Below are 27,967 nucleotides of genomic sequence, written 5' to 3' on the forward strand. Positions count from 1 at the left end.
AAAATCACAGGTTTTGAGATCCTGAGGGGATCGCCAGCTTGTGTTCTCAAATTCCACTTCTCCAAATGCAGCTTGCTTGAGATTCTGAGGGAATCTCTATCTCCAACCCTCTGCGGGTCTCTCCTTCCTTCTGGCTCTTACAGCTGTGCCTAACCCTCTGACCACTGAGCATGCTCCCAAGCTTTATAAACCCCAAGTTACCTAGCCCATAAAAAGGTGAGGTTACTGATGTGGGAGGATCCCAAAATGCAAAACCCCTCTCGCACTATCTTACTGATGGAAAATACTGGGGACTGAATTAGAGACAGGCAAAGCCCCCATCACACACAGAAAAGGCAGACGCTCTTGCAGCTGTGCAGATAAGCTTTAACCCGCATTGTGGAAGATGTAATCTCCCTGTGTAGCTCCAGCACCCCCCCCCCCCCACACACATTTTATTTGATCATGGACTTTTATGCTGTACTAAGCCCACACTGATAAAATGAACAACTTCTCTGTCGGGGAGTAGTGGGGTGAAGGAAGGAGTATGGGATGGGGGTGCGTGGGGGTGATAAGTGAGACTCCGGAGGTAGCCTGAAAGCACAATATGCACATGACCTGATCTTTAAACCAGTTTTGTTTCAGTCCCAGAGTGGGAGAATCTCTGTTTTGGAAACAGAGACCAAAGAGACATCATATTCCAGAGACTCAGGTGTGCAGATCTAGCTCATGGGAAGTGGAATCATTTCAATCTGGACTCTGCTCCCAGCCTCAAATGGGCTTTAAATTCATGTCAACATCACTATAAAAAAGCAATAATAATATTAATAATAATAATAATAATAATGATTTAATAAACATTAACATAGATGCACAGAAGTCTGTATAATGATCCAAACAGCCTGTCGCTGTTACCGTTTATAAAGTGCCATCAGCATGAACAGAGTTGTACACTTTGGGCTTATTTTCAAAAGCATTTAATGCTTAAAACTGGGTTTTACATGAATAAATGCACTTTAACTATATAAGTGGGCTTTTGAAAATTGCTACGATATATATCATTGAATTGTCAATAGATTTTACCTGTGTTAAGTGCACTTAACGTGGGTAAATGGCTTTTGAAAATTGCAATCTCCCTGACAATGTGCAAGGAGATATGATATTTTAGTGTAGCGGACACTACCTGTCATGCTACTAGGAAGCTCCGGCTTCTTAGAGAACAGCTAATTAGTGCAGGATGGATTGTAGGGGGAAGGTTCCAGCCAAATGCGGACCCTCCCTCTGTGGGGTCTGGAAAGGCCGTCCCCCAGGTGAGCTTTTATAGCAGGGCTCTGGCTAGAGCTAGGCAGGTAGTCCCTTTTGGTTTGCACACAGTGAAGAGGTAGTTAGGAGCTTAGATGTTGATATTGCTCAATGCTAGTCAGAGGAGCTAAGCAAGCCTTGCTTAGTGGTCCTGACCAGGGTCAGGAGGATTTTTTTCTTCCAGTCTACTCACTAGCTGGTTGGAATATCTCTCTGGGTTGTTTTGAGGGTTTTGAGATTTTTCATGTTAGGAGCCTTGTGAGACACCTGGGCCTTTCTTAGGAGCTACCACCCAGGAATGAGATCTAGGAGTCATAGTGGATAATACATTGAAATTGTCAGTGCAGTGTGCTGTGGCAGACAAAAATGCAAACAGAATGTTGGGAATTATTAGAAAGGGAATGGCGAATAAAATGGAAAATGTCATAATATTTCTGTATTGCTCCATGGTGAGACCGCACCTTGAATACTGTGTAAATTCTGGTCGCCACATCTCAAAGATTATATAGTTGCATTGGAGAAAGTACAGAGAAGGGCGACCAAAATGATAAAAGGGATGGAACAGCTCCCCTATGAAAATTGTCCATTTAATCCTACTCTCTGTTTCCTGTCTTTTAGCCAGTTTGCAATCCACGAAAGGTCATCGCCACCTATCCCATTCCCTAGAACGCTAATACATCACCTAGTGGGGGGGTTAACAGAACAAAGCCCTGCAGAAAAATTACATGCCAGCAGAAATACTGCACCTCAGTTACACATGCAGTACACAGATAGACCCTTACCTAATACAGAATAAGGGACTACAAATTAGAAGCAGAGTGCAGACAAAAATAAAATGGAAAGCCGAGAAACCAGACTCTGAACAGTGGAATACTGTAGAAAGAACAAAATACAAATATGAAATGTAGATTCCCAATGATAACATATGTCAATCACTAAAAATTCAAAATAATTTTTTTTTACCTTTGTTGTCTGATCTTATTTTTCTAATCAGTTGATTCCAAGCTTTTTTTCCCCATGTTCCCTTTCTCAGTCTTTTCCCAATTCCTTTTACAGGGTCTTTTTTTATTCTATTTTTTCTTTCTCCACCTATCTTCTTCCCTTCTTCCCTCCATCCACTCCCACATATTGGCAGTCACACACAGGCTCTTTCCCAGCCACACACTCACGCAGGCTCTCACCCAGCCTCCCACTCCCTCACACACACACAGGCTCTCAAACCCCATATTCACACACACAGCATCTCACCCACCCACAAGCACACACTCAGGCTCTCACCCATCTACAGGCTCTTTCCTTCTCCATCCACGCACACAAGCAGACACACAGAGGCAGTCAAGACATATACCCCTACCCACAGGATCTCACCCAGCCACACAAACATTCAGGTTCTCACAGAGTCACACACACACACACACACACACACACATGCTCAGATTCTCACCCACCCACCCCCATAAACACATAGGTTCTTAACCCCCACATACATACAGCCTCTCTCACACACACAGCCTCTCACCTATACATAGACAGGATCTCACCCACCCAGATAGTCATCCACACCCATACCTACACATGCAGTCATCCTCACACACAGGCAGTCACCATGCCACCACCCACTCTCTCACCCAGCCACACACACAGAGCCTGGGCCTCTTCTTTGGCCACCAGTGGAATGGGGTTTGCTGGCATCCAGTGCATCCTCCTGCTCTCTATGGCCACCAACAGGATGGGGTCTGCTGGCAGCCTCTGCTTCCTCTTTTCAGCAGCCAGTGGGTTGGGGGCCACTGTGTCCTCTCTCTTCAGCCACCGTGGGACAGGTTTCACAGTAGCCTGCCAAATTGTGGGGTGCCTGGCAGCAGAAGTAGCATTTATCCGAATATCATCTCCTGCTGCCGCGGGGATGATCTTGTGGTAAGAGTTGCGAGACTGGCCCCGAGGCAGCAGGAGATGATGTTTGGAAAAATGCGAGTCCTGCTGCCCAGGATGGGATGTAGGGAGGTGTGATGCCACTAATCGTATTGTGCTGGGGAGGTGGCAAAAGCTCTATGTGGCCGTGGTATATTCTGCTGTATTCAGTGCAGGCCTGGTTTTATGATTTGTTAATTCATTGTTCATATAATTTTATGTTTTATTTATTGCATTCCATTTTATGTTATTTTGTGTGTGCTTACTTTTGTTATCTGCTTTGAACCTTATGTATAGGCTGGCTATAAACTGAAATAAAGCAAAGCAAAGCAAAGTGTGTGAATCTAGGCATACAACTGGATTTAAAAAATGGCCCTGTTGGGGGTGTCAAAAAACACCCCTGATGTGCCCTGAAAATTTGGTGTGGGGTAGGGCATTAAACACAATCCAGAAAGCAAAGTTAGCCAGTATAGCTGACTAAGTTTAGGACAAATTTTTGGCACGAACAAGCTTACAGGTCGATCCAGTAAGGCCGCGGTAGAAACAGTGCGGTAGTGTCAGGTAGTGTCAGGCGCACCCTTCCTCCCCGCACGCACAGTTCTCTTCACTAACTCCCCGATACTCTCCTCTAATCGCATGCAAATGCATGCCGCGGCTTTAAAGCGGTAGGGAAGGGTTATGCCCGCGTAACCCATTTTACTGTATAGGCGCTTAATACAGCGCCTATACATTAACCTGGGTGCGCTGGTACCTGTCATTTCAAATGACATTTGAAATGACAGGCACCAGGAAGTGTAAAAATCAAAATTTTTAAATACCTGTCGGAGGGCCGCGTGGGTCCAGGCGGCCGGCGGGATCCGGGGGGCCGGTGGTCGCGTGTTAAATCTAGGCCGCGGGCGGGTGGGCGCCTGTTCCAGGCAGCAGCGGCGGGGGGACACGCGTTAGTTAGAGATGGCCGGCGGGCGGCGGGTGGTCGCGTGTTAAATCTAGGCCGGGTCCGCACAGCCGCGCATTCATTCATCCAGGCGGAGGAGCCGGTGGCGAAAGCAGCCGGCTCCTCCGCCTGGATGAATGAATTCATTCACTGCCGGTGGGGGCTGCCTCTCCGGCAGCCCCCACCGGCAGTGAATGAATGAATGTGCGCCTGTGCGACCCCTGCGATTTGGCGCTCAAGGCAGTCACATGCCGTGACGTCACGCCTTGAGCGCCGAATCGCAGGGGTCGCACAGGCGCGCATTCATTCATCCAGGCGGAGGAGCCGGTGGCGAAAGCAGCCGGCTCCTCCGCCTGGATGAATGAATTCATTCACTGCCGGTGGGGGCTGCCTCTCCGGCAGCCCCCACCGGCAGTGAATGAATGAATGTGCGCCTGTGCGACCCCTGCGATTTGGCGCTCAAGGCAGTCACATGCCGTGACGTCACGCCGTGAGGGCCGAATCGCAGGGGTCGCACAGGCGCGCATTCATTCACTGCCGGTGGGGGCTGCCTCTCCGGCAGCCCCCACCGGCAGTGAATGAATGAATGTGCGCCTGTGCGACCCCTGCGATTTGGCGCTCAAGGCAGTCACATGCCGTGACGTCACGCCGTGAGGGCCGAATCGCAGGGGTCGCACAGGCGCGCATTCATTCACTGCCGGTGGGGGCTGCCTCTGGCAGCCCCCACCGGCAGTGAATGAATGCGCGCCTGTGCGGACCCGGCCTAGATTTAACACGCGACCACCCGCCGCCTGCCGGCTGTCTCGAACTAACGCGTGTCCCCCCGCCGCCGCTGCCTGGAACAGGCGCCCACCCGCCCGCGGCCTAGATTTAACACGCGACCACCCGCCGCCTGCCGGCTGTCTCGAACTAACGCGTGTCCCCCCGCCGCCGGCCGCCTGGAACCACGCGGCCCTCCGACAGGTATTTAAAAATTTTTATTTTTTCTTCTGACAGGTTTTATGTGTCCCACATCATTACATTTTCCGATCATCTCTGTATCGCTTTTTTTTTAAATTGTGTTTTATTGTTTTTGAGTATCTTAAGCAGTGTCGATGGATTTGTTACTAGACTCACAGTCCTAACTCCTACTAGGGGGAGGCGGTAAACTAACACGTTACCGCTGCGGCAAAACAGTGCGTTACTAATGAGAGAACCTGAGTGCCCGTTACGGTATCGGAGGGGAATAGCTAATTCCTTCATTATACAGCTAATTCGTTCATTTACATGCCGGGTGCGGGAAGGGTTACGCGTCTGTTTTAAGAAGCGCTACGGACGCGCAAAACTGGAGACTGTATCGCTGGTTTGCCTTACGCGTCCGAATTGTGCGCAGCGAGCTCGTTACAGACGAGAAATCTTCAACTGAACTTTACTGTATCGAGCTGTATGTTGGCTAAGTCATCGAGCTAACTCTGAATATTGGAGTTAGCCACTTAACTTAGTTGGCTAACTCAACTCCTCCGAGTTATGTCCCCAGAATGTCCCTAATTTATTTGCTGAATTGTAGCTGCCTAGAACTTAGCTGCACATGTACCCAAATATTAATTTGGCCAGCTGTGTTCTGAGTTAGCTGGCTAAAACCTTTTTAATATGGATCTCAAATGTTATTAAGCAGGAACATATGAGTACAAGCACACATATAGTGATCTCATAAGCTGTCTTCTCTTCGGAAAGTAGGCTATAAAAGGATTTGTCCCCATTTTTTGCTTCTGAAAAAAATCTTTATTGAATAAAGTCCTATGAAGTGATATTCAAAAGAACTGTATGCTTAACTTAAGGAATTAGATGCTTAGATGTACGGTAGTGAACGTGAACATTTTCTGTGAGTACCTAATTATAGCTGTCAACTTTTACTAGGTGCTTAGAATTAGGTGGGGTCAGGGGAGGAGTCAGATTGGGAGACTGAAACTAGCTGCTCAGTGCCAATTTCCAGTGCTAGGTGCGTCACTTAAAGGATTTTATAGCAGGGCCTAAATTTAGGTGCTCAAATGTTTTGCAATATAGGAAAGAGCTTCTAAGGTGGAAGAACCTGCAAGACCTTTACACACTAATACAGCTTTTTTATAGCCGTTAATGAACCTAACCTAAAAACAGCTACAGAAAAGCTAAGTACGTGTCTCTCAGCTATCCATAAGTGTACTAAAAACAACAAACTCCATCTGAATGCCAACAAAACAGAAATTTTCTGGATGCAAATATGAGCTGGCTGAAAATCACATTTGGAACCTATGAGGTCCCTCTAGAAACAGAGGTAAAAAAAGCCTCTGAGTCTTGCCGGACAGGGAACTAAGCATGCTCCCACAAATTCAGGAAACAGCAAAGAGTTTCCTCTCTCAATTACGTAGCTTACAAAGACTATGTTCTCTCATCAAAGAGATGAAGCTAATCCCAGTAGTCTATGGCACAGTAGCCATACAGCTGGATTACTGTAACACACGGCACAAGGCCCTCGACAAACTGCAGCTAATGCTAAACACTACTGCATGACTGCTGGAAGGATGCAAGCCGCACGACCATATCACGCCTGTCCTACATAAACTACACTGGCTTCCAGAGCCCTAAGAACCAAATTCAAAATCCTGATGCTGAGTTTCAAGATTTTAAGAGGAGATGGACCTATTACTTGAGAGAGGCTGTCCTCCTACATGCCTCCTAGACCACTAAGATCCTCGCTTTCAGCCTCCATAACAACTCCATCAACAAAAGAAATCAAAAGAACAGATATCCGCCCAAGATCTTTCTCGGAAGCAGCACCTGTTAGATAAGCTCTGCCAAAGGCATGACTATTCCTACTTCAGGAAACAAGTAAAAGCCTGGCTCTTCTGCCAGACCATAGCTTCCCCCACCACTGAAAGCAACAGAAGCCTGTGTTAGAATTAAACTGGACTGCAACAAACTGCCTGTCACCATTTTCAGTGCCTTGAACGTGCTGAGATGTTGCTTATTTATTTCAAGTTTAGTTCTCACAATGCACCTTCTTCAGACTAGAATTGTTAAGCTGCTGTGATTGTATGCTGCCAAATAATACACATATACATAAAATAATACACACTCCAGAATGACATTAAAGCATGCACAAGGCAGACAACGTTCAATGATTTTGTTTTAACTTAAAAAAAAAAAAGGAAAACCCCCTGTTTTCTTTTAGCAAAACCTGTTCCATGGGGCAGGTATAGTTTTCAGAGAATTGGCCAAGTAATAGCTAAAACACCCCCCAATCAGTCTTATGTTTTCTTCTTTGTGCCCTTGCTTCTTTTTCAGACTGAAGCCAGCAGGGGCTGATGGGAGTTCTGCCCGAACTGCTCCTCTCCGGTTCTTGACAACAGGAAAGGATGCATCGGGAAAGCAAGGACTGCAGCTTCGACTACAGCAGTGCCAGCCCGGGCGAGGCTGGGAGCCTACTGACCATGGCAGGCCCACGTAAGCAGAGCTGATTTAAATTAGCACCGGGCAACCACGAAGAAAGCTTTAGCACTGCATGTTACTTCTTAATCTGATAAAGAGCAGGTTTGAAACGTGCTTTGCTAGAAAGAATCATACCTTGAAATGAAGGATGTAGCCAGGTTTTAAGGTCAGGTCGCGAGTGACTGCAAAACGATCTCCATCCGATTTACCAAATATCATGGCGGATGGAGTGGCAGCGCAGAAGCTTTCATTCTTTGCCATTCCTTCATTTGCCAACATCAGCCAGAGGCTGAGCTGATTGAGAGGGTAATCAAAGGCCGGCTTTTCATAAAAGTTCTGATAGAAAAGTAAAACATTAGCTATAATATTGCTTTCCATGTGTATTTACAGTTTGCTAGTTGGGCAGATGTTCCTCACTGCGAGAGGCAGAGGTAAAGGAATGCAGAAATGTTCTCAGCAGTAAATAATTAGGGTCCATGCAATCATTCATGCCAACATCTGGAAACTCTCAAGAGGCAGATTTGGTGCAGTATATAGGGAGAAAACAATTCTCAACTGAAACATATTGTAGTAAGGGAAGAAGCATACATAAAACAGAATTTCTATCTTAAATACATAACTTATGGAGGTTATGTATGGAGGGAAAAGCACATCTGGGCCCATCCCATCCACACTACTAAGCATATTTTCCAGCTGCTAGAGTCTGCAAGATTTCTCCTTATCCAGGTCAGCGTTTTTCCTCATCTTCCTTTGTATTCCACCATCTTGGTTAGAAGAGCATACACAGTATTTCCACCTAGCTCCCCCCAGCACCCACTCTTCCCATGCCTAACCACAAGACTCTGTAGTAATCTAAATAGCCAGGAATACTAACCTAACCATTGCCCAAACATCCAACCTTATAGGTCCCCTGCATTGCCTGCCAGACAGACCTGGCCACGTTAGCGCCTGCATTTCCACTAGGACTTCTAGTTAATTACAGGGTCTGCAGTCTGTCCGACACAACCAGCCCCTAGTTTGCAAGTTTGTAATACTGGTTCGCTTGTCCAGTAATTAGTACTGACACAGACGAGCAGAACACTGAATCCTGATTCCTGGTTAGAGCTTGTATGTTTAAAGATTGACTAGGGCAGGGCTTCCTGCATCAGTTCAGAAAACCCCACAGCCAGTCGGGTTTTCAGGATTATGCAAGAGATAAATTTGCATACATTGGAAACTCAGTATATAGGAACATTTATCTCGGTGTGGATATCCTGGAAACCCGACTGGTTGTGAGGTCCACCGTTCAGGTTTGGGAAGTCCTAGACTAGGGCCCATTTCCAGTCTTCAATCAAAAAAAGTCACGCGCTCATGCTACAAGAAGGCCTCCTTCTCATTTTAAGGGAAAACCCTTCCCATAGCCCCAGGCGCATCATTTTCAGCATCCCCTAAATAGGAATTAAATGTCACTTCCTGGGGCCTTCTTTTCATTTTCTTTTCTAAGTGGTACCAATCCCTTTTCTACAGACTGGTAGCGATGATGAAGCATAAATACTTGAGAGGAGGATATATCAGTGTTATGGCACCAACGTGGAAGAAGATGAATAAAATCGGCAAGATGGAAGAATCAGACTTCTTAATAGGCCATGGGGCAAACACCTGCACTAGTGCTCCCTCTACTTACCCACGGTGTTGTCAAATTGCTGAAGACCCCATTTTCAAAAGAGTTTTATCAAAAGACTTAAGATTAAGGCAATGAAAACTCCCCTCTTCCCACCCCCCACACCCAACAATTTTATATTTGTTTTATATAATAACTATTTGACTGTGTTGTTTTTTTAAATGTTTGGTTTCTTTTTACCTGTGGTAAAGTTGGATAAGCAGCAGGAACAATTTGCTTCTGAGTTTCTGACAAAATGATGATATCATCGATAGCCCACTGATCATAGCCTTCTCCAGAGAAAATCGGCTGCCACCAGCGGAACCTCGTGGAAGGAGTTTTGGCAGCAGGAGGAAGCTCAAGATACACAAATCTGTACAATAAAAGATCCTTATCACTCTAAACATGCCAAAATACAAAACAATAATGACTTTTCTACCTTGTAATATTTAATGCTGTGCCAGAGCTGACCACTGCTGGCAGCTGACCTTGCACTATCCCGTATGCTATTGAAGACATGTCAACCCATCGGAGACCAGAAGACTGGAGAGAATATTTCCTCATAGACTAAATTGCATGAGGAATGACCAGTCATACTAATACAATAGTTTCCAATGAGGCTACATCACTGCAGCAGAGAAAAAGATATTGTGGCACTTAACAAGAGCAGGAAGACAAAGATGCTAAAATACATCACAACTACAAATAAAGCAACCTTGGCAACACAAACAAGTAACTAAGGAGATAGCCAATGGAAATGCAAACCATACCTCTAGCTAATGAACTGCTCCCCAATTGACACTTTTTAACTTATTAGTAACACTTTTAGTTAGTGCGCGCTAACATCCAGTTAGCACACGCTAAGTCCCATTAGGGGACACTAACTCTGAAATTAGGGAAACCCAAAATAAACACCTCATGAACCATTTTAAAAACAAAATCAAACAGATAATGACACAAAATGAAAATGACATGAAAAAAAAATCAGTGCACATTGCTATAATGAGTGAAATCGCATCTATTTGGGCTTCTTGATCTGTCCAAGGGAGACAGTATGGACTGTTTTTACTCTTGTATTTACTGAATAAAGAGGTATAAGGCTCCACCAAATACTTTCTAGGTAACTGTATTCCTCCGACTAGAGACATACTGTGGTTGCTAGAGAGTGGCCTAAACCATTTTTCTATAGCACTCTCCAATAGTTCAGTCTTGGTTCTGATTTAGTAATCCCAGAGAGAGTGCTAGAAGGAAAAGACTTTGAAGAAGGAGGACATCATCCTCTTGTCTCCCTACCTGCAGTGAGCTGCGAGTGCTACCACTCAGTTTGTCGCAACTGTGGAGCACTGGGCAGTCCAGTGTAGCTGTTCATTCCTTGAAGCAATCTGCAACTTTGTGAAGGAGTGCTAGGTCAGCTATCCTAGATGGTACAATGTTGCCATTCAGGCACTGAAGCTACCAAGACAGAGTAAAGAGTAAGTACCCCTAAGGGTATCAGCATAAAGGAGGGGAGAGGAGTGTATAATGGTAGGATTCAAGGATTTAAGTAATGAATGGATAACTATAAGGATAGGAACTTCCTCACAAGACCCAACCCAAAGAACAATGGAGGTTGAGATTACCTCAAAAGTCCTAAGACATTGTGCAGAGTAGTGTAAATTGTGTTTCTGGATTCAACTAACTGGAGGACTGTGTCCTATTTATTTGTCACTGTAAAAGGCCAAGCTGTGGCTAAGTATTTGTAGCCCCTTTTGTGGTCCTAAAATCCCCATACCAGACAAGTGGAGGCTTCAAAAGTACAACCTTTCACGTGGTTTTATTTAGGAAAACAGGAAAATAACTGAGAAACCCCAAAAGGGAAAACAATGAATATATTTATTTAAAAACTTTATATTCAGTTTATATGGATTAGCTGTTCTAAATGAATTACAGCAAACAAAAACCATACATCAAAAACTTGGTTTTGTCTGAGCATCTATTATAGACCAGCAGTTCCCTCACTGCACCAAGCCGAGCTAAGCTTGTTTGCGCCACAAACAATCAGCATAGTTTAAACTCCCTGTCCCTTCTGAGTTTTAAACTGATCAAGAACAAAATAATGCTCTGTCACTGTGAAAACAATTTTTTGTTGAATTTCATCTATTCATTTTGAAAATTTTTTTTTCAATGATAAACTTTCAATTTCAACACCTACACTCCAAAGTAGGTATGAATAAATTTTCAATAAAGCTTAATACTTTTAACAAAATTTATCTGAAAAAATATTTTTTAGGAAGAGCAGAAGGTTTCATATAGAGTGTAGGTGTCCCCGCACTAATGTCATGATGGTTATAATCATTAACCTCCTGCCACCTCCATATATGTGATTTTTTCAAAATTATTTTTTTTTAAAATATTTTCTCTGTATAGTTCCAAAATTTCTGTGGCGTCCGGGTTGTAACCAGCACTGCTCTCTCGCTGTGTAGTTAATTGCTCTGCTTTTCACCGCTCCATGTCTCAGAATAGATGTCTCAGGACGTCTCGTCACCATGCGTAGATTACAAAATCCCCCCTGTGTGCGCGAGTCCCAACCCGCCCGCACATGTGCATAGGAACCGCATGTTACAAAATTGGTGCATCCATGTGCATGCGCCGGGAGCTGCGTGCACATGGACGCCCACGTGGGCCTTTTAAAATCTACCCCAATATGACTACAGCTATCATTTTGCTAAAAAGGCACATCTAGAAAATAAGCTCACACAACAATTTGCAAACTTGTGTTTAACTGTTAAGGTCTTGTCTACCAATAAAGAGCATCACACTTTTATGTCTTATACCCAACAAGTACAATAAACCTTAGCCTGCGAATACCTGGATGTTGGGTTAAAGGCTTGAGGATTGTCCCACCCTATCCCAACCATATGTGTGTCTTCCTCTGCTCTGATCTCTGGGAGAGTGTCCCATACATTACTTAAAAAAAACAAACCAAAAAACAAATATGCCACCACGCTGAGAAGCCACATGTATTCAGTCAGTCTTGTCCTGAGTTATGTCTTCTTGTGCAAGAAATTTCGCTGAAGTTGCACTGCAAAAGTAGAATCCCTTTCCATGAGTCCACACTCAGACTGTTCCATTAGCTTTCCATCAATGAAAAAATGCACTCTACATTCACATTATGAGAAGAAACAGCAAAGAAGAACTGTGTGATCTCCAATAGTTCTGAGTAATATTCAATGTTTTTTGATTTTCAAAATACTTGGGCCCCTTTTGGTGTGACAGCAATTTGTGGAACTCTTCATCATCACTGCAAGCTTTCGCAAACTTCTGTGCATTTCTGTATGGACCAACGCATTTCATGTCATCAGTTGCTACATCATTTTCTATCAGGTATCTGACACGGGCTTCCATGAGTCCAATTTGATGCTTCACTCAGGGCAATCCACATGAAGCAAGAGATGTCTTGGAGAGGTTCCAGCCACATCTATGGAATCCTCTGTGCACATGCTGTAGATTGTGCGTTCAGTCCCAGAATATGTCCTGCTCTGCATCCAGCCCCCTACTTGTACCTTTGGGCTAGCATTCCCTTACCTTTCAGGCACAAGAAGTGCTGGTTCTTCTGACCAAGAAGCACATTGTGCACTGAATTCAATGTTTTCGTTACTTCCACAATGGAATTAGTTTCCTATTTCAGTTCTTCAATGTGGGCATCGATAATGCTCATGAAAGAGTGCATGAGCCAGAGGTACATCTCACTGAAATTGTCATCAAAAATTTCTTGAGAAGAGTAGGTGGTTTGTCTTAGGACAAGAAGGAAGACTTTAAAACTGGAAACATTTGAAGCACCCCCCTTGTGATTACAGGAAACAAGAACAGCCGACGTGTCTTGCTGTGAGAGGGCAGTTTTTTATATTCAACATTCTCATTCTCTCTCTCTCTCACCATTGTTAATGGTCCCCCAGTGGTTGAATGCAGGAAATACAACAGGTTGGCACTTATCAAAGAATCTGAAAAGGGTATCGCAATTTGCGCTAACTTAGCTCTTCGCACAGGTAATTAGTGCAAATTGTGATAAATGCTAAATTAGCATAAAACATGCCCCTTTTGCTATCGCATGCGGTACTTACCGCATTTTGATAAATCCAGGCCTAAGTCCTCTGTCTTTAATGAGGAAACAGGGGAGTGGATCTCACTATGAGAGTCCTACAGGGTCCTTGAGCACAAGCTTGGCCACGGAGAGGACAGCAAGTGAGTGGAGAGTTCCACAGGTAAACAGAGAGATCCATCTACGTAGATCAAGATTGCTGCCTCTGGAGCTTGATGCCTCTCTCTCTCTTTAGTATCCCCATATGTCTAGACTAATCGGCAGGAGATGTTTCTTCTCTCAATGCGTGGGTAGGTGTCTTGATCACAGTCACATAAAAGGATTCCTCCCCATGAAAAGAGGACATTTGCTTAAAAATCAAAGAACCTGGAGGACACATCTGAAGGAGCCCAAAAGGAGGTTTGATGGTGGCCCTGAATATGGCTGCTGGAAATCTCCATTTTGAAAGAAATCTGATCTTACCTTGTTCGTACGGTGCTGTGGAAGTACACATGGTAAGCAGTAATGCTCACCCTGTGATAGAATCTAAATGTATATAGTGGGGCAATTTCATCCTGAGCACTAAAAATTTCTGGTCGTGAGTGCAGGTGGTCTAGGATGGTCGAGAGTGCAGGTGTGATGATAAACGAGAGAAAATTCCTGCTTTTCCCCCTGCACCGCACAGGTTTTTCCATTTTTTCATATGCGTGGGGGGGCATCTTTGGGAACAGTTGCTATTCCTGAGTGCGGCCCAAGTCAACATGACCCAGATTTTGGTTGGCATGTTATTAAAATGAATCCTAAGAACAAACCGTGCAGCTGGCTCAGTCCTGAAATTCAGTGCAAAACCTCCACCTCAGACCCAGCAATATACAATGAAAGCAAAAGGTGATGCAAAGGTTGCTGCTAAACTCTGGGCTGGTACCTGGGCTTGCTGAAGTCAGAGAAGTACATTTCTGTCAAGAGGTGCCAGCTGATGCCGCCATTGTTGCTGTACTGCAGCAGGACACCCTCTTCTCTGCTATCCGGCTTGTTGCATGAGGCACTTTCTCCACCTATCTGAATATAAAACTGGATGAAATCCACCCAAGTGGTGTCCAGATCCCAGCTGACCAACAGTCTTTTCCCAGCCTACAAAAAGGGCAGATACAATGAATGAATATGTTTACATAACATTGTATTTTTGAAAGGCTTTTTTTTTTTGCCACAATACTGAACTTTATTCTGTTTCTTTGATCTTTCCAGACTGCAGCAAAAAAAAACCAACCCAAAACAAAACAGCTAAGGATGTAACTGAGCTCTGCAGAACACATGGATCCCTCCTTTTTTGTCTGCATAATAACGAATATGTTAGTCCATTAATATAGCTCGCCATCTGCAGAATAAATCCAGCTTTCTCCAGGACCAATGCAACTACGAGAACCCTTTCGTTGGATGTAAACCCATGGCACTATAATATCTACTGTAGCAGCTAACACAAATACCTTAGCTAAGGCACTTTGAGTTTTTAAATACCCAAACAAACAAGGCACTTTCTGAAGGCCAAAAATAAGCACCAAAACATCTTTGGTGCCATGTATCTATTCTAGCATTTTACAGATCATACACCCTTTCATATTGCCTTTTTCTAGCAGCCATATAGATTCTGGAGAAAACTGGATTATTTGTAGATTTTGACATGTTTGTTTTTTTAAATTATTTTTATTGAATTTCTGTTATTTAAATAGCAATATTTAAGGCATAGATTATCTAGACCCAAATAAACCATGAAAAATGTTCCTTTATCGATATGCTTATTTATTTGTTATAACAAACAATGTTTAATAAACAATACAATGCTGTGACATGCAAGTGATATATTTTTTTATGTATATATTCTTATTAGATTGTACTAACAGGACCTTCATAATTCAGGGCTAAATGCAATACGAATAGCTCTGACAGCAACCATTGCTGCAATGCCCTTATGTATAATCATTGCTGTAACTTGGCACTAACAATTTGAAAATAATTGGAACTCTGCAAATTTTATGTCCTGTGTTGTGCTCCAAAATCAGTCACTGTCCGTGTTGATGTCTAAATGTAAATCCAACATGGTCCGTGTTTCGGAAGATCTTACTTCCTGCCTCAGAGGAACCTAATATCGTCATCTTAACATAGCACCCATTATTTAAAAAGATTATTCATAGATTAACAACATTATAAATTACATAAACAAAAGGAAAAATGTCCACCTAGTCCCTATAAGAGGGGAGTAACCACACAAGTAACTATCTAAAACAAACAGAGAAACAAGAGACACATATTACTAAACCAATCAATCACCATTATAAAATTCAACTGCTTTCAACTAATTGTAATTATGCCCAGCCTTATCTGTAATAAAAGTTTCCATATGTAGGGGGGTCCAGGAAAATATATTATTCTTCTGATAAATGACCATGCATTTGCCAAGGAAACTTTAAATAAAATGTGACTAAGGCTTAACTTTGAAAATTAAACACAGGACTATTGTTTGTCTTTCTTCTGTCTTTTTCCACAGATATTTTCCTTAATCTTTACATTTGTCTGGAATAAACTATGTGCATCTTGCAATATGTCCATACCTCTGTTTAAAAAAAAATTTCCCTTGGATATTGCACTCAGCTGCATTCATATACTGGATGGGGCAGAAGACTGGTTCAGTGATTACAGTATTGAATTTTGACTCAGGAAAAGTCCGTGGAGGTAAGGTCAAGACTCCCCTCTGTCACTGACTGTGTCCTTGGGCAAGTCTCTTTTCTTCCTTGTGTCTCTGAGATCCAGTTGAAAACAAGACATTTGTCTTAACATGACTTTCCCAAGTCAAAAAATTGAAAAAAAAAAGTATCAATAAATTCCAAACCTAGAGTTAAAGAACTTTGGAACTGACAAACTGAGATATATGAAAGATCCAGCTAGTCTAGTTTCAGGTCTCCAACAGAGAATAGGAGCAGGAACTTAGGGGATGAATATAAGAAACATAGCATGTGCACAATTATTCCTCTGCAGATCCTTCTGGTATCTAACAGGCATGGTTAAGGATGCACAAGATTGAAAACAAACATTAAGCTTCCCTATACTATTTCAAATATCAAAAAAATGTGCTTGAAGATTGCGTTCAGTTAGGAGAAAAAGACATCAGAAATGCAGCTATCTATAACGTAGCAAACTGTTGCTAGTCTTTAATCTATATCTGAGTGTAGGACTTCTGTGTCTCAAGTATTTTGGGGTAGATATTAAAAAAATAGCCATTTATCTAAGTTAGCTGATTAGAGTTATCTGGCTAACTTAGACAGAATATTCAGTAGAATGGCTATGCTGCTGAATATCCCCAGATAAATAATTTCTTAGCTGGATAAATATTACCAGGCTAAGTTTAGACTTACCATTAAGTAAGTCTAATTTATCTGGATAACTTAACTGGCTAAGGCTCAATATTGCTACTTAGCTGGATAACTTATCCAACTAAGTAGCTCTGCCCCGTTATGCCCATTACCCACCCCCAAGTTATCCAGCTAAGAACTCAGCTGGATAAGTGACTTAAATGGCTAAGTGGCAGTCGCTGAATATACAGTACCTGCTACTTAGCCGGTTAAGTCCAACGTAACCAGTTAAGTGCTGTTTCAATATTGGTGCCATAGTGTAGTTGCCTAAGGATGCACTAAACCCAGGACTGTTATATAGCCCATGGTTAATCTATCTTCCATAAATTTGTCTAACGACTTTAAAAAACAGTTTTTCTATTTGCCGTCACAATATTCTGTGGCAACAAGTTCCATGGGTTAAGAATTTAATAATTGCCAAGTTGGGTCAGACCAACAGTGTGGCATATTCTGTGACAGAGTGCAAAATCTGCATAGCATGTGACAGAGTATTTGGTGATATGGATGAAACTCTCCAAGAATTATCTTGCTTCATGTGTCTTGCCCTGAGCGATACACCAGATTGGACTCATGTTAAATCCTGTGTCAAATACCTGGTAGAAACAGGTATGGAAATTGATGACAAGCTGTTAAATGATTTTTAAATCTATCTTAAGTAGATTTGGTTAATCATACCTTGCTGAAGTATAAAGATGACCCAGCTGAGATAACACCACAGCCTTCCTCTGGTTTTACAATTTCTCCGCCAATGACTTCCTTCCATTCGGTCTTTAGAACACTCAGGTTTTCAAAGTCTGACATCACAGTGGATGGAAGGGAGGCTTCAGGGTGGCATTCCGAACCCTGGTATCCCGAATCACACCTACCAGCAGACAGACACCATAAGCATTTAAAACCGGACACATTTGGGTACACTGAATACCCTGGCTGAATTTATAACTTTAATATACACTCCCTCGTGTTCCCTGCGAGCACTGCGACCTTGAGAAGTGTACCCATAAGGGTTTGTCAGTACAGCAAAGAAAGATTGTTAGAACCGTAATGTTAAATGTTTATGAAGACATGCCACCAAGTTCAAACTGATTTTCAAATTCTAAAATTTTCTGTTTTGTTTTTTTTCAACAGAATGTTTAATCCTCCAGGTTTAGTCAGGGTCCCAATGGTTTTGTGTTTCCACTGAGGTGCGGTAGCAGGGCAATCCTCCCATATTATTGTACAGATTCTCAATCAGCCAAAGAGCCGAGAAGAGCCCGTGGCTCAGCCAAAAAGAGGTCATTAAAATATACCAGTTTATAATGTAATTACATCAAAATATTAATAATAGTATATTCCATTATCAAAATACTTATAATCCAACAGATATTACAATTAAAGTTGGTCATTGTACAAAATTATCTGAAGTCAGGTTACTGTACTTTATTAAAATTAAGACAGATAAGGCTATGACACATTTTTATGCAGTGGTTACCAGCTTGGTCATGAAACCTCCTCATCTGACAGGCCTCATTTTCAGGATAAGCACAACAAATGTGCATAAACATAGAGGATCCATAGTAGCTAAAGGATGGAAATGAAGAATAGGAGTAACCTGCACGGAGTGGTAGTTACTACCATAGAAACATAGAAACATAGAAATGACGGCAGAAGAAGACCAAATGGTTCATCCAGTCTGCCCAGCAACCTTTTACTTTTTTTTTTTTTTATTATTATTATTTTTTTCCTCATACTTATCTATTACTCTTGTCCTTTGTAAGTGACTTTTTTGTTCTATTTCCCTTCCACTCCCGCCATGGATCTATTTCCCTTCCACCCCCACCATCAATGTAGTTAGCAGTGCTGGAGCTGCATCTAAGTGAAGTATCTAGCTACTTGGTTAGGGGTATCAGTGCTGGAGGTGCATCTAAGTGAAGTATCTAGCTAATTGTTTAGGGGTAGTAACCGCCATCATAGCAAGCTACTACTCTTAACAGAATAAAAATAAACAAATCAAAAGAATAAATAAAGCTTGTTGGGCCGACTGAGATGGACCACTTGGGTTTTTTTCTCCCATCATTTACTAAGTTACTATGTAAATTATATTTGCATACACAGGATCTATACTGTATATAAATATATGTCACACACATTCACAGTGGACATTCTGAAAATCAGACCTGCTGGGTAAGGCTCAGAGATGGGGTAGGGAACCAAAAAGTTAAGATACGCAGTGTATTTATTTACAAAACTGAAATGTAAACATGTGCAGGTACAAAATAATTTTCTTTTTTTAAGTTTAAAAACAAACAAGATATATTGTTAAAACAGAAAAGAGATTTGTGTTATAGATGTGTGATGAAATTATTTAATCAATTATACTAACTGCACTACAACTTTCTAGATTAAAGTCACATGACACTAATCATAATTTCTTTAGTTAGTACTGAAAACAGACTGGTAGACACACAAAATGCTAGAACAGCATACTATCCAATGGTTTGGCTATATTTTTCCTGAAACCTTTAGTTTAGTGAAATGTAAACTGGTGTCTAAAACATGTATTAAGGTACTTGTTACCTGCATTGTCCATGATCACACCAGCCCTGTCCATTACACATATTTGGGCACTGTTGTCCAATATAAATATTGTCCAATGCCCACTCATCTTGAGCTGTATAATATCGCTGACTCCACCGGAAACGTGTAGCACTGGACCTTGAAACCAACAGAATGATTATTGTAATTGCAGCCATGTGTGGCTGTCCATACTGTAGATCAAAGACCAAACGAACAGGAAGACAGAAGTTTCTAATCATGAACAATCCTGTTTACCCTCCTTGAATCATATCAGCAAGCTTGATTCACCCAAATTCAGAATTTGGGAAAAAATTTCCAGCAGGGAATTCTTTTACAAATAAACAAACAAAAATTCACATCCTAGCATGGCTCAGATGCACTGCACATCTGGGGGAAGCAAAATTAAGCCCTCCTGTGAATTCATAGACGACCTTCACTTAGAATTGCATGGGTGCATTTTTACCTACAGATTTTGCCCTAGGTTTCAAAGTGATGTTTGTACATACTTTCTCTTTGAACCTTGCTGATGGTACAAACATTTAAGATCTTTTGAACCTGCTTTATATATGTGGGTAGATTTCTTTGTAAAATAACTTGTTATTTTCCAATCCCACCCAAAAGATACCATCAGAAAGCAAATGCACTTATCTGTAGACCAGGTTCTCCATAGACAATAGGATAAATCAGCCATTAGGCATGTTGATGTCATTTGACAATGCTGACAAGGACCCAGCTCTCAGAGCTCAGTAAAAGCATTACTGAGCATATGCGGGACTTCTCGCACGTGTGCTCTGCTTCGTAAGCTGCTCAGTCTCATCCAGAGCTTAAACTTTAGCATAATAGTTGAATCTTCAGAGAGGCAGGCAAGTACTGAAGTCTGTATGTAAATTTAGTTTCATTTGTTTATTGTTGTTTATATAATGTTTAGATGTTTTTTCTGTGATCTGCCTAGCTTGACTGTGTTAATATAGGCGGGTTATAAGTATTTCAAATAAATAAATAAATAAATAAATATTAAGTATGGCTGATTCATCCTGCTGTCTACAGAGAGCCCTGTTTACAGATAAGTCTTATATTCTAATACTTTCCAGGTATTTCAAGTGCCCCTTTAACCCCTTTATTATTAAGAAAAATTTTATTATGAGTTTTTATCTCTTCGGCCAACTTCTTTTCAGATTCTCTTTTAGCCTATCTTATCAATATCTTATATTTATTTTGCCAATGCTTATGCTTTATCTTATTTTCTTCTCATGGATTCTTCTTTCAATTTTTGAATGAAGATCTTTTGGCTAAAATATCCTCTTTCACCTCACATTTTAACCATGCCAGCAATTGTGTGACCTTTCTTCCACCTTTCTTAATGCATGGAATACATTCGGCCTGTGCTTCTAGGATGGAATTTTTAACAATGTCCATGCCTGTTGCACACTCTTAGACTTTTTGGCTGTACCTTTCAGGTTTTTTTTTTTTAACTATATTTCTCAGTTTATCAAAGTTTCCCTTTTGAATGTTTAGTGCTAGAGCCGTGGATTTACTTACTGCCCCTCTTCCATCTTCTCCAATATAATTCAAATGTGTCAAGCAGGCCCAGATTTAGGCATGGGCAACGTAGGCAATTGATTAGGGCATCAGATTTTGAAGATACCAATTACCCGGGTCTAAGAGGAACCTTCTCCCACTTACTTTAAGGCCATGTGCCACTGCCACCAAAGAGGCACCATTCTGGCCACACAACCATCCCCTGCCTTGCCATCTCCAGTGGTGAAATCCCTGCTGTCTTAGCTCCCTGGTGTCCTGACCTCACCCTATGGTCCTGCCTATTGGTGCCAAAATCTTAAATCTGACCCTGGTGTCAACACAAACAGCTAGCAGGTGTCGGCCTGCAGCAGAAAACTTAGGTCCAGGTGCACTAACAGCTTTTTACCAGTTTTTGTGGGTTGATGGAAAAAGTGCTTAGTGCATCTAGATCTAAATCAGAGACAAATGACTGGAGGGAATGCAATGGGAAATACATGCTACATGACACATTGTTATCAGGGCTGCTACATGCGCAAGCTTCTGGCAATAAGCAAGGTCATCTGCAAGCCAAATTTGTGGTTGAAACTGGTCTGCATCCCCAAAGCCATTCCTCAGGCAACAAAGAGCTTAAATATATTATTATAATATTAAAATTGCAATTACCAGTTTAAAACAGAACAGTTAAATGTTAAAAAAAAATCAAGAAAAAAGAAGACTGGGTTGGCTGCATTCAGGCTGATAAAAAAAAATTGCTCTCCTGGGTACTCATTGCATCATCTGCCTGATACTTGGACTGCAAAGCACGAAAGCAATGTCACAGAGCTGTAAAACCATGTAATTCCTAGATTACAAGAAATCATAACATTTGCCAAACAATTTGATTCTTGAAGTTTATATCCAGATTTTTTGGAAACAAAGCATTGAATTGAAATCTTATGTCTCTAGATGCCTATTCAACTGGATAATATTGATGGGACACAGATTCTGATCATGCTATGACTCTTGGAACAAGGTAAAGAAATTCCTGGGTGATCTCAGAGGAATCAAATCACAGAAAACTTATTTAACTTATTTAATCGAATTCAATCTATACTTTCATATAAAATAAATGTTCCTTTCATACTAAGGAAACCTAATACCAACACCCTCTCCTCTGCAAATCACATGCCGATATAATCGCATTCAGCTCCTTTAATTACATTTATCCAATTATCGTGAAATACTCATTCAGTCATTAGGTGTTGATTTGCTTATGAAGTTAGCAACTGACAGCTGTTTTGTATCTCATTAAGGCCTGCTCTTATGTAAATGAGTCCTCATAAAACTGAAATTAATTTTCATCAGTGTAACAAATGTTCAGTTCGTATACAATGCAATTTCTGAGAGCAGATGCACTAATTTAATATTTTTAATAGTAGTCCCTCAAACTATATTTCTAAATAAATGTAAGAAATTTTTGATTGTTCATATTTGCATACAGGGTTGTGAATTTTCAAAACCATACACACGTAAAAATTAGCATATATGTGTATATGTAGCCTCTATTTGCATATTGCATATTTTATTAGAGGTACTTTTTTTTTGGCTCGTTTTTGGAATGGGGGTGGGCCATTTCGGTCCACCCCCAGGATTGGCATTTTTTTTTTTTTTCGGAAAATTTTTTTTTAAAAATAATACAAAACCCACCCCAACCCTTCCGATTTATTTAAATATAAAGCCCCCCACCCTCCCGACCCCCCCCGAACTCACCCAAAGTCCATGGTGGTCCAGCGGGGGGCCTGAGAGTGATTGCCTGCTCATGCCTTGTGCGTGCCAACCCCGGATTTTAAAGGATACGCGCGGCTATGTGCATATCTATTAAAATCCAGCGTTTGCACCTGGTGCGCAAACAAAAGTATGCACGGGCGTACTTTTAAAAAATCTACTCCTTATTGTACTGCTTGATCTCACTGAGGAGATATTGTTCCATCAAAGAGAAGGACCTGTCACTCCCCTGAGTGTAACAGGAACACATAGGGCTTGCTTTTCAAAAGCATTTATACCCTTAAAACTGGGTTTTGCATGTGTCAATGCACGTGTAAGTAGGCTTTTTAAAATTGTTAAAATATATGCCATTTGAATTGTCCATAGGATATTCATGTGCAAGTGTACTTTACATGAATAAATGGCTTTTTAAAATTACTACAATAGTGTGTTACATAGACATGCATGTTGGAGTCATTTTTTGTTATTTATGTAGAGGTTACGCTGCATGGATTGAGTTCCCACCCAGACACAGACTAGTTTGAAGGCCACAGACCAACCTCTGAGTGAACTCCTATTTACTGTTTTGCACTGTGAAATGTTTACCAACAGGCAAGAGTCTGTTTATTTTAGTTATTCCAGTAGGCCTATGATGAGAAAGCAAGCAATTAACTTAAACTAAAGCCTGAGAGAGAGTGAAGGCCACACAGCTGCGCTTGAGATTGATAAGAACTTGAGAGAGGGAACATCGCTGCTTTTCCCAAGCATTTAGTGTATAAGGAGTAATAACAGCTAGAGAGAGAGGGAGAGCGCGCTTCTGGACGTGATAGCACAGCTGATCCTTTGGAAACATGTAAGCTTTATATATATATGTAGCAATTGTATTATCTACCATTACTTCTGTATGATCTCATTTTATTTGTTTCTGTCCTCCTATTGCTCAAATAAACTTACTTTCCTAAGTACCTGGAACAGTGATGCACTGAATCAAAGTTTGTGTAGGGAATAAGCTCCTGGGTTCAAGTCCCCAGGTATGATCCCAGTAATTATGTGTGATTATATTGGGTAAGCCCCCGAGGTAGTCCTGTGTGCACGCAGACAATAAGCCCCTCAGGTAACCCCCAGTGTAGACCTCAGTGAGATTAGCCCCTCCCAGGTCAGAGCCCCTGGGCAGAATGCCAGTCTGCTTGGTCTGAACCCGGAACAACGCGTAATGCCTTTTAAAATTACCTCCAAAGATTTTACAGTCTAACAGCTTTTTTCATTCATGCATTAATTGGTGACTGTTCATTTAAGTAATTAACTTCCGTTGCACAATTCTGAATGGCTATATTTCATTGGCCCCTGATTTTCTCCTGTTTCAATGGTACAATGATGTATGTCATGTTACAGGCGGGATACTTATGCCTGCAGTTTATTGGTTAGTGTCACACTGGTCAATTGTCCAGGTCCAGGGCAGTCCAAGGGAAAAGGGACTCCTCCTAACTTCTGGCTAGCCACGGGAGGGGGGGGGGGGAGCTAGTCATATTGGGGATTTTGTCATGCATAACCTGTCTTTCCCAGTTCTTACTATTGCAATCTGTGATCGTAATCCAATACATTCCAATATTGGGTGACTAATCCAGGTTATGGAAGGGGGTTTGTTATTTTATTGGCTGATCTCTGGATTAACTATCATTGAGAATGATCATTTTCATAAACTCCAATTTTTATTTACTTGCTGTAGTAGCAAACATGAAACAGGCCACACCTAGCATGATAGGGTGTATTAAGGACCAATGTCATTGGCTCTGACGATGCCCTAATATTTTCAATTTATTGAGATTCTGTAACAAGCTAATAGAAAATCACAGTAAAAAGGCCACTGCTAATCCTTTCAGTTCAAATTTTAAAAACAGTTAAAATTCTTAGTTCACATAAAAATTGTATTTCACAGAAAGAATGCAATACAATGAGAATAACTTTCAAACTATGCACAGCGGCTTATAAGTGCTTTGCAGTTTCACCATAGTATTTATAACCTACACGTGTTATAAAATATGCTTATTTTTATCCTGCAACATATGTGCACAACTATGTTTACCTGCAAATGCATGCAATGTATTGAAACCATATATTGAATGCATATACTTTTCATCCCTATTTTAAAAATATACGTGTGCATATTTTACACACAAAAGTAAAGTAGGACTTAGTTGTGTAAGTCCCGATATACGCACATAAGTCAGTCAATTTTAAATCATTTGTGCATAAATGAAATTAACCAGTTTACCAACTAGTCCAATATTTCACCCAGCTCATCGAGACCTTTCTGGTTCTTCAGCCTGATCTCCCGCCAGTTCACTTGGACCTCCCATCCAGTCAGTACTACACAATAATCACGTTCAATATCATTTGCCCCAGATAATTAGGAAGTGTAAAAATAAGCAAGTAGGTTTGAAATTGTATGCACATAAGTATCTTTCAAAATAGCAACTTACGTGCATAAGTGTTGGCCCTTCTCTGGAATGCCCCTAGATTGCCCCTTTTTCACACAAGTATAGGTGCGCGGGAAAGTGAAAGCACACGCATATTTGTAACTTTCATAAAATAAGAAATGTGCGATTAAAGGTTACTTACAGATGTATATGCGCATTTTTACGCACGTCAAGTTTTGAAAATTCACCCCTACGGGTCTGAGATGAGTACTGTATAAAAAGTTCAGGAAACTCAGAGTTATGGCTGCACCCATTTACAGAAGGCTTGATACCTAGTTTTCTTGAAAACTACAAAACTTAGAAACTTAAAATAGCACAACCACATAATTTGGAGTAACGTTTATGGGGCAATTTTCAGACAATTCATGAACCTGTAAGCCCATTTTTAAAGGGAAACCCTGTGCAGGATTTCCCTTTGAAAATCAGAGCGGCTGCAGAAATAAAGCACCATTCCCAGCTGTTATGTTTGCCGGCTTGCAGGACATCCCCACGAGCAGGTGCGCTCACCCCTGAATGCTGTAACAGCAGGCCTCACTCGCGCAGCACAGACACCCAATCTCCTTAGGCTTGCGCATGTGTCGGCAGCACAGATTTAAAGGGCCCACAGCAGAAAACAGGTCGCGGTGCCCTTGGATGACTTCACAGGCTTCATCCCTTAAAAAGGCCTTTTGGACATCCATACATCACCTCTGCAACAGGTCTCCTGCATTCCCTTGTGGTTGTTGGCAGCATTCCTGTTCTTTGTTCCTTCTTCCAACTTTGCCTCGTCTTCCAGCCTTCCAGTTCAGTCTTGTCTTTCTTCCAACCCATCCTCATCTTGTTACCTGATAAGCTAGCTTATCTTCCTTGTTCCCGTCCTCAGTGGTCTCCTGTGTGTCCACGTCTCTCTTGGCTTGCTGCTCTGGACTTGCCCTCTTGCCTGGACCTCGCCACACTTGCTTGCCACCTGGTCCCCGATCTCTAGTCTGGACCCGACTGCTCTTGCTCACTGCCTGCCCCTGACCTTGGCTCTTCTCTGACTTCCATAGCCCTGCTGTCTACCTTGTCTCTGGTGTGTAGCCGCCACCACTGCCCTGGGGAACCCACCTAAGTCCTGCCAGCCGCTAGAATCCCAAGGGCCCAACCTGCAGAGGAGGCGGCTGGCAAAGGTGAACCTCCAGACTGCCTCACTACAGGGGCGCATTTGCCAGCTGCTGGCATGGGCCTGGGGGGGGGCTCGCCCTTGAGGCTGCAGCAATTGCACCACAGCACTAAGGGCCGGCACATCCCGTATCCGTTACACCGGTGTGCAATATTTGCACCTGTTTTGACTCAGATGTAAATGTACCTGCAGGAAAGTAGGCAAAGGGTTTTCGAAATGAAAAGTGTAGCATGCACACTCCCTCCCCCCCCCAAACTAGCCCTGCCTCTTTTTGACCATGTGTTCCCGTGCTGTGACCAACACGAGTAATTTCACCAGCATTAACGGGGCAGTTTTCTGCCAGCCCTTTCTCTGTGGGTAAACAGCTGTTTACTGCAGAAAAAGCTTTGAAAATTGCCCTCCCTATGAAACAAACTGGTTTAAAAATTCAAAGTATTTTTTTTAGTTAATAGAGTTTAATTAAAAGTCTGAATAATAATTTGTTAGATATTTTCAATAATTTTCTCTCAATTATATCAAATACCACTGAACCAAATCTCTGAAAACTGACGCACTAAGGACTTCCATTTGAAACAGAATGTGCCAATTTCCCTATTAAAACTGTCAGCAAGTACTAATCAGAACGTATTGTAAAAGTGCCAATTGATTGGCAGCTATCACACCAACACAGCATGATGTTTTTAAACAAAAGCAGTATTCACATTTCTTTTGGGCCATTTTGGTCTGTCACCTTAGTTGGGTCTACAAGCGGAAACCAGCTCCATGAGCCTGCATCCACAACTCTCCAATGATTTTTCTCTCATTTTATATCTACTTCCAGTTCTCTTAGCCCAGTCATTGCAATGACAATTATTGGCCAGGGGCCATTCACCAAGGCTCCTGCAGTCCTGGGCTTTAAGTCCAGCCAGTAGGTGCTGCTGTTGTTCAATGACTGGGAGCTCCCTTTCCAAGTAGCTCTGAATGCTGTCTCCACAGCATCCCCCTGTCCTGGCCAACTTAGCAGAATCAAACCTAGGCACTCTGCATGGCAGTGCTGTGCTCTGCCACTGAGATATTCAATATTTTTAGTATATCATCACTGAAGAAAAACATGCTGCATAACAGAAGGTGAAGATAGTGATTACTAAAGAGCATAATCTCTTTTGCTTACCAAGTTTTTTGTGGCAAGAGAACTGTGATTCTTCTCCATTGTGTGAACTCACTGGAATGGTAGATGCTTGCTGATGTGAACTCTTGACAGCTAGGCATACTTGGAAGGCATTCCTTAATAAAACACATTCAAAAGATCAGGTTTGCCAAAGACAAAAGAAAAAGAACCAGGAACTGAATCACGTTTGGGCATAGGGGATCTAAATGTGAATAAGTGGACAGAGAGAGGTTCTTCCTCCTACTAGAACTACTACTATTTATTACTATAGCACTATAAGATGTACATAGAATGAATTGGTGATGGAAGAGGAGGACACAGAGAAGAGCAACCTAACCAATGAATGGAGGTCACAAGGGGTTTAGATGGAGATAAGAAAGAAGAGGTAATGAGGCACTGTAGTGTAAGTGCCCTTGTTGGTAAGTAGGAGGAGCTTGATCTGAAGGCAAAAGAGCATGGGGAGCCAATGTAGTGACTTGAGAAGCGTGGTTATATGGTTGTAACAAAATTGGAGGAAGAATAATTGTGCAAATGAATTTTGAATAGACTGCATGTAGTGAAAACTGATGGTTCAATGGGAGACATGTAAGAAGCAGGTCATAGTAGTCTAAGTAGGAGGTGATCAGTGAATATATAAAATTTGGAAGCATGTTTATAATGGAAGAGATGGACTTTGGTGATGCTATTGAGAAAGGAATGAAAGGTTTTACCAGTGTTTTAA

The 27,967-nt window shown here is 41.9% G+C and overlaps 1 protein-coding gene across 1 annotated transcript in view; it reads right to left on the reverse strand.

The window, feature by feature from the left end:
- The window catches only part of RELN (reelin), a 699,179-nt gene that overhangs the window by 209,381 nt on the left and 461,831 nt on the right, over positions 1-27,967 (reverse strand). The window contains exons 22-27 of the mRNA XM_029615599.1: positions 27,250-27,362; positions 19,221-19,358; positions 17,343-17,529; positions 14,189-14,394; positions 9,408-9,579; positions 7,703-7,903 (exon numbers count right to left, since the gene is read on the reverse strand). Of these exons, the coding sequence (XP_029471459.1) occupies positions 7,703-7,903; positions 9,408-9,579; positions 14,189-14,394; positions 17,343-17,529; positions 19,221-19,358; positions 27,250-27,362 (1,017 nt within the window). The remainder of the gene's footprint in view (positions 1-7,702; positions 7,904-9,407; positions 9,580-14,188; positions 14,395-17,342; positions 17,530-19,220; positions 19,359-27,249; positions 27,363-27,967) is intronic.

Source organism: Rhinatrema bivittatum, chromosome 9, assembly GCF_901001135.1.
Source record: "Rhinatrema bivittatum chromosome 9, aRhiBiv1.1, whole genome shotgun sequence".
Lineage (NCBI taxonomy): Eukaryota > Metazoa > Chordata > Amphibia > Gymnophiona > Rhinatrematidae > Rhinatrema > Rhinatrema bivittatum.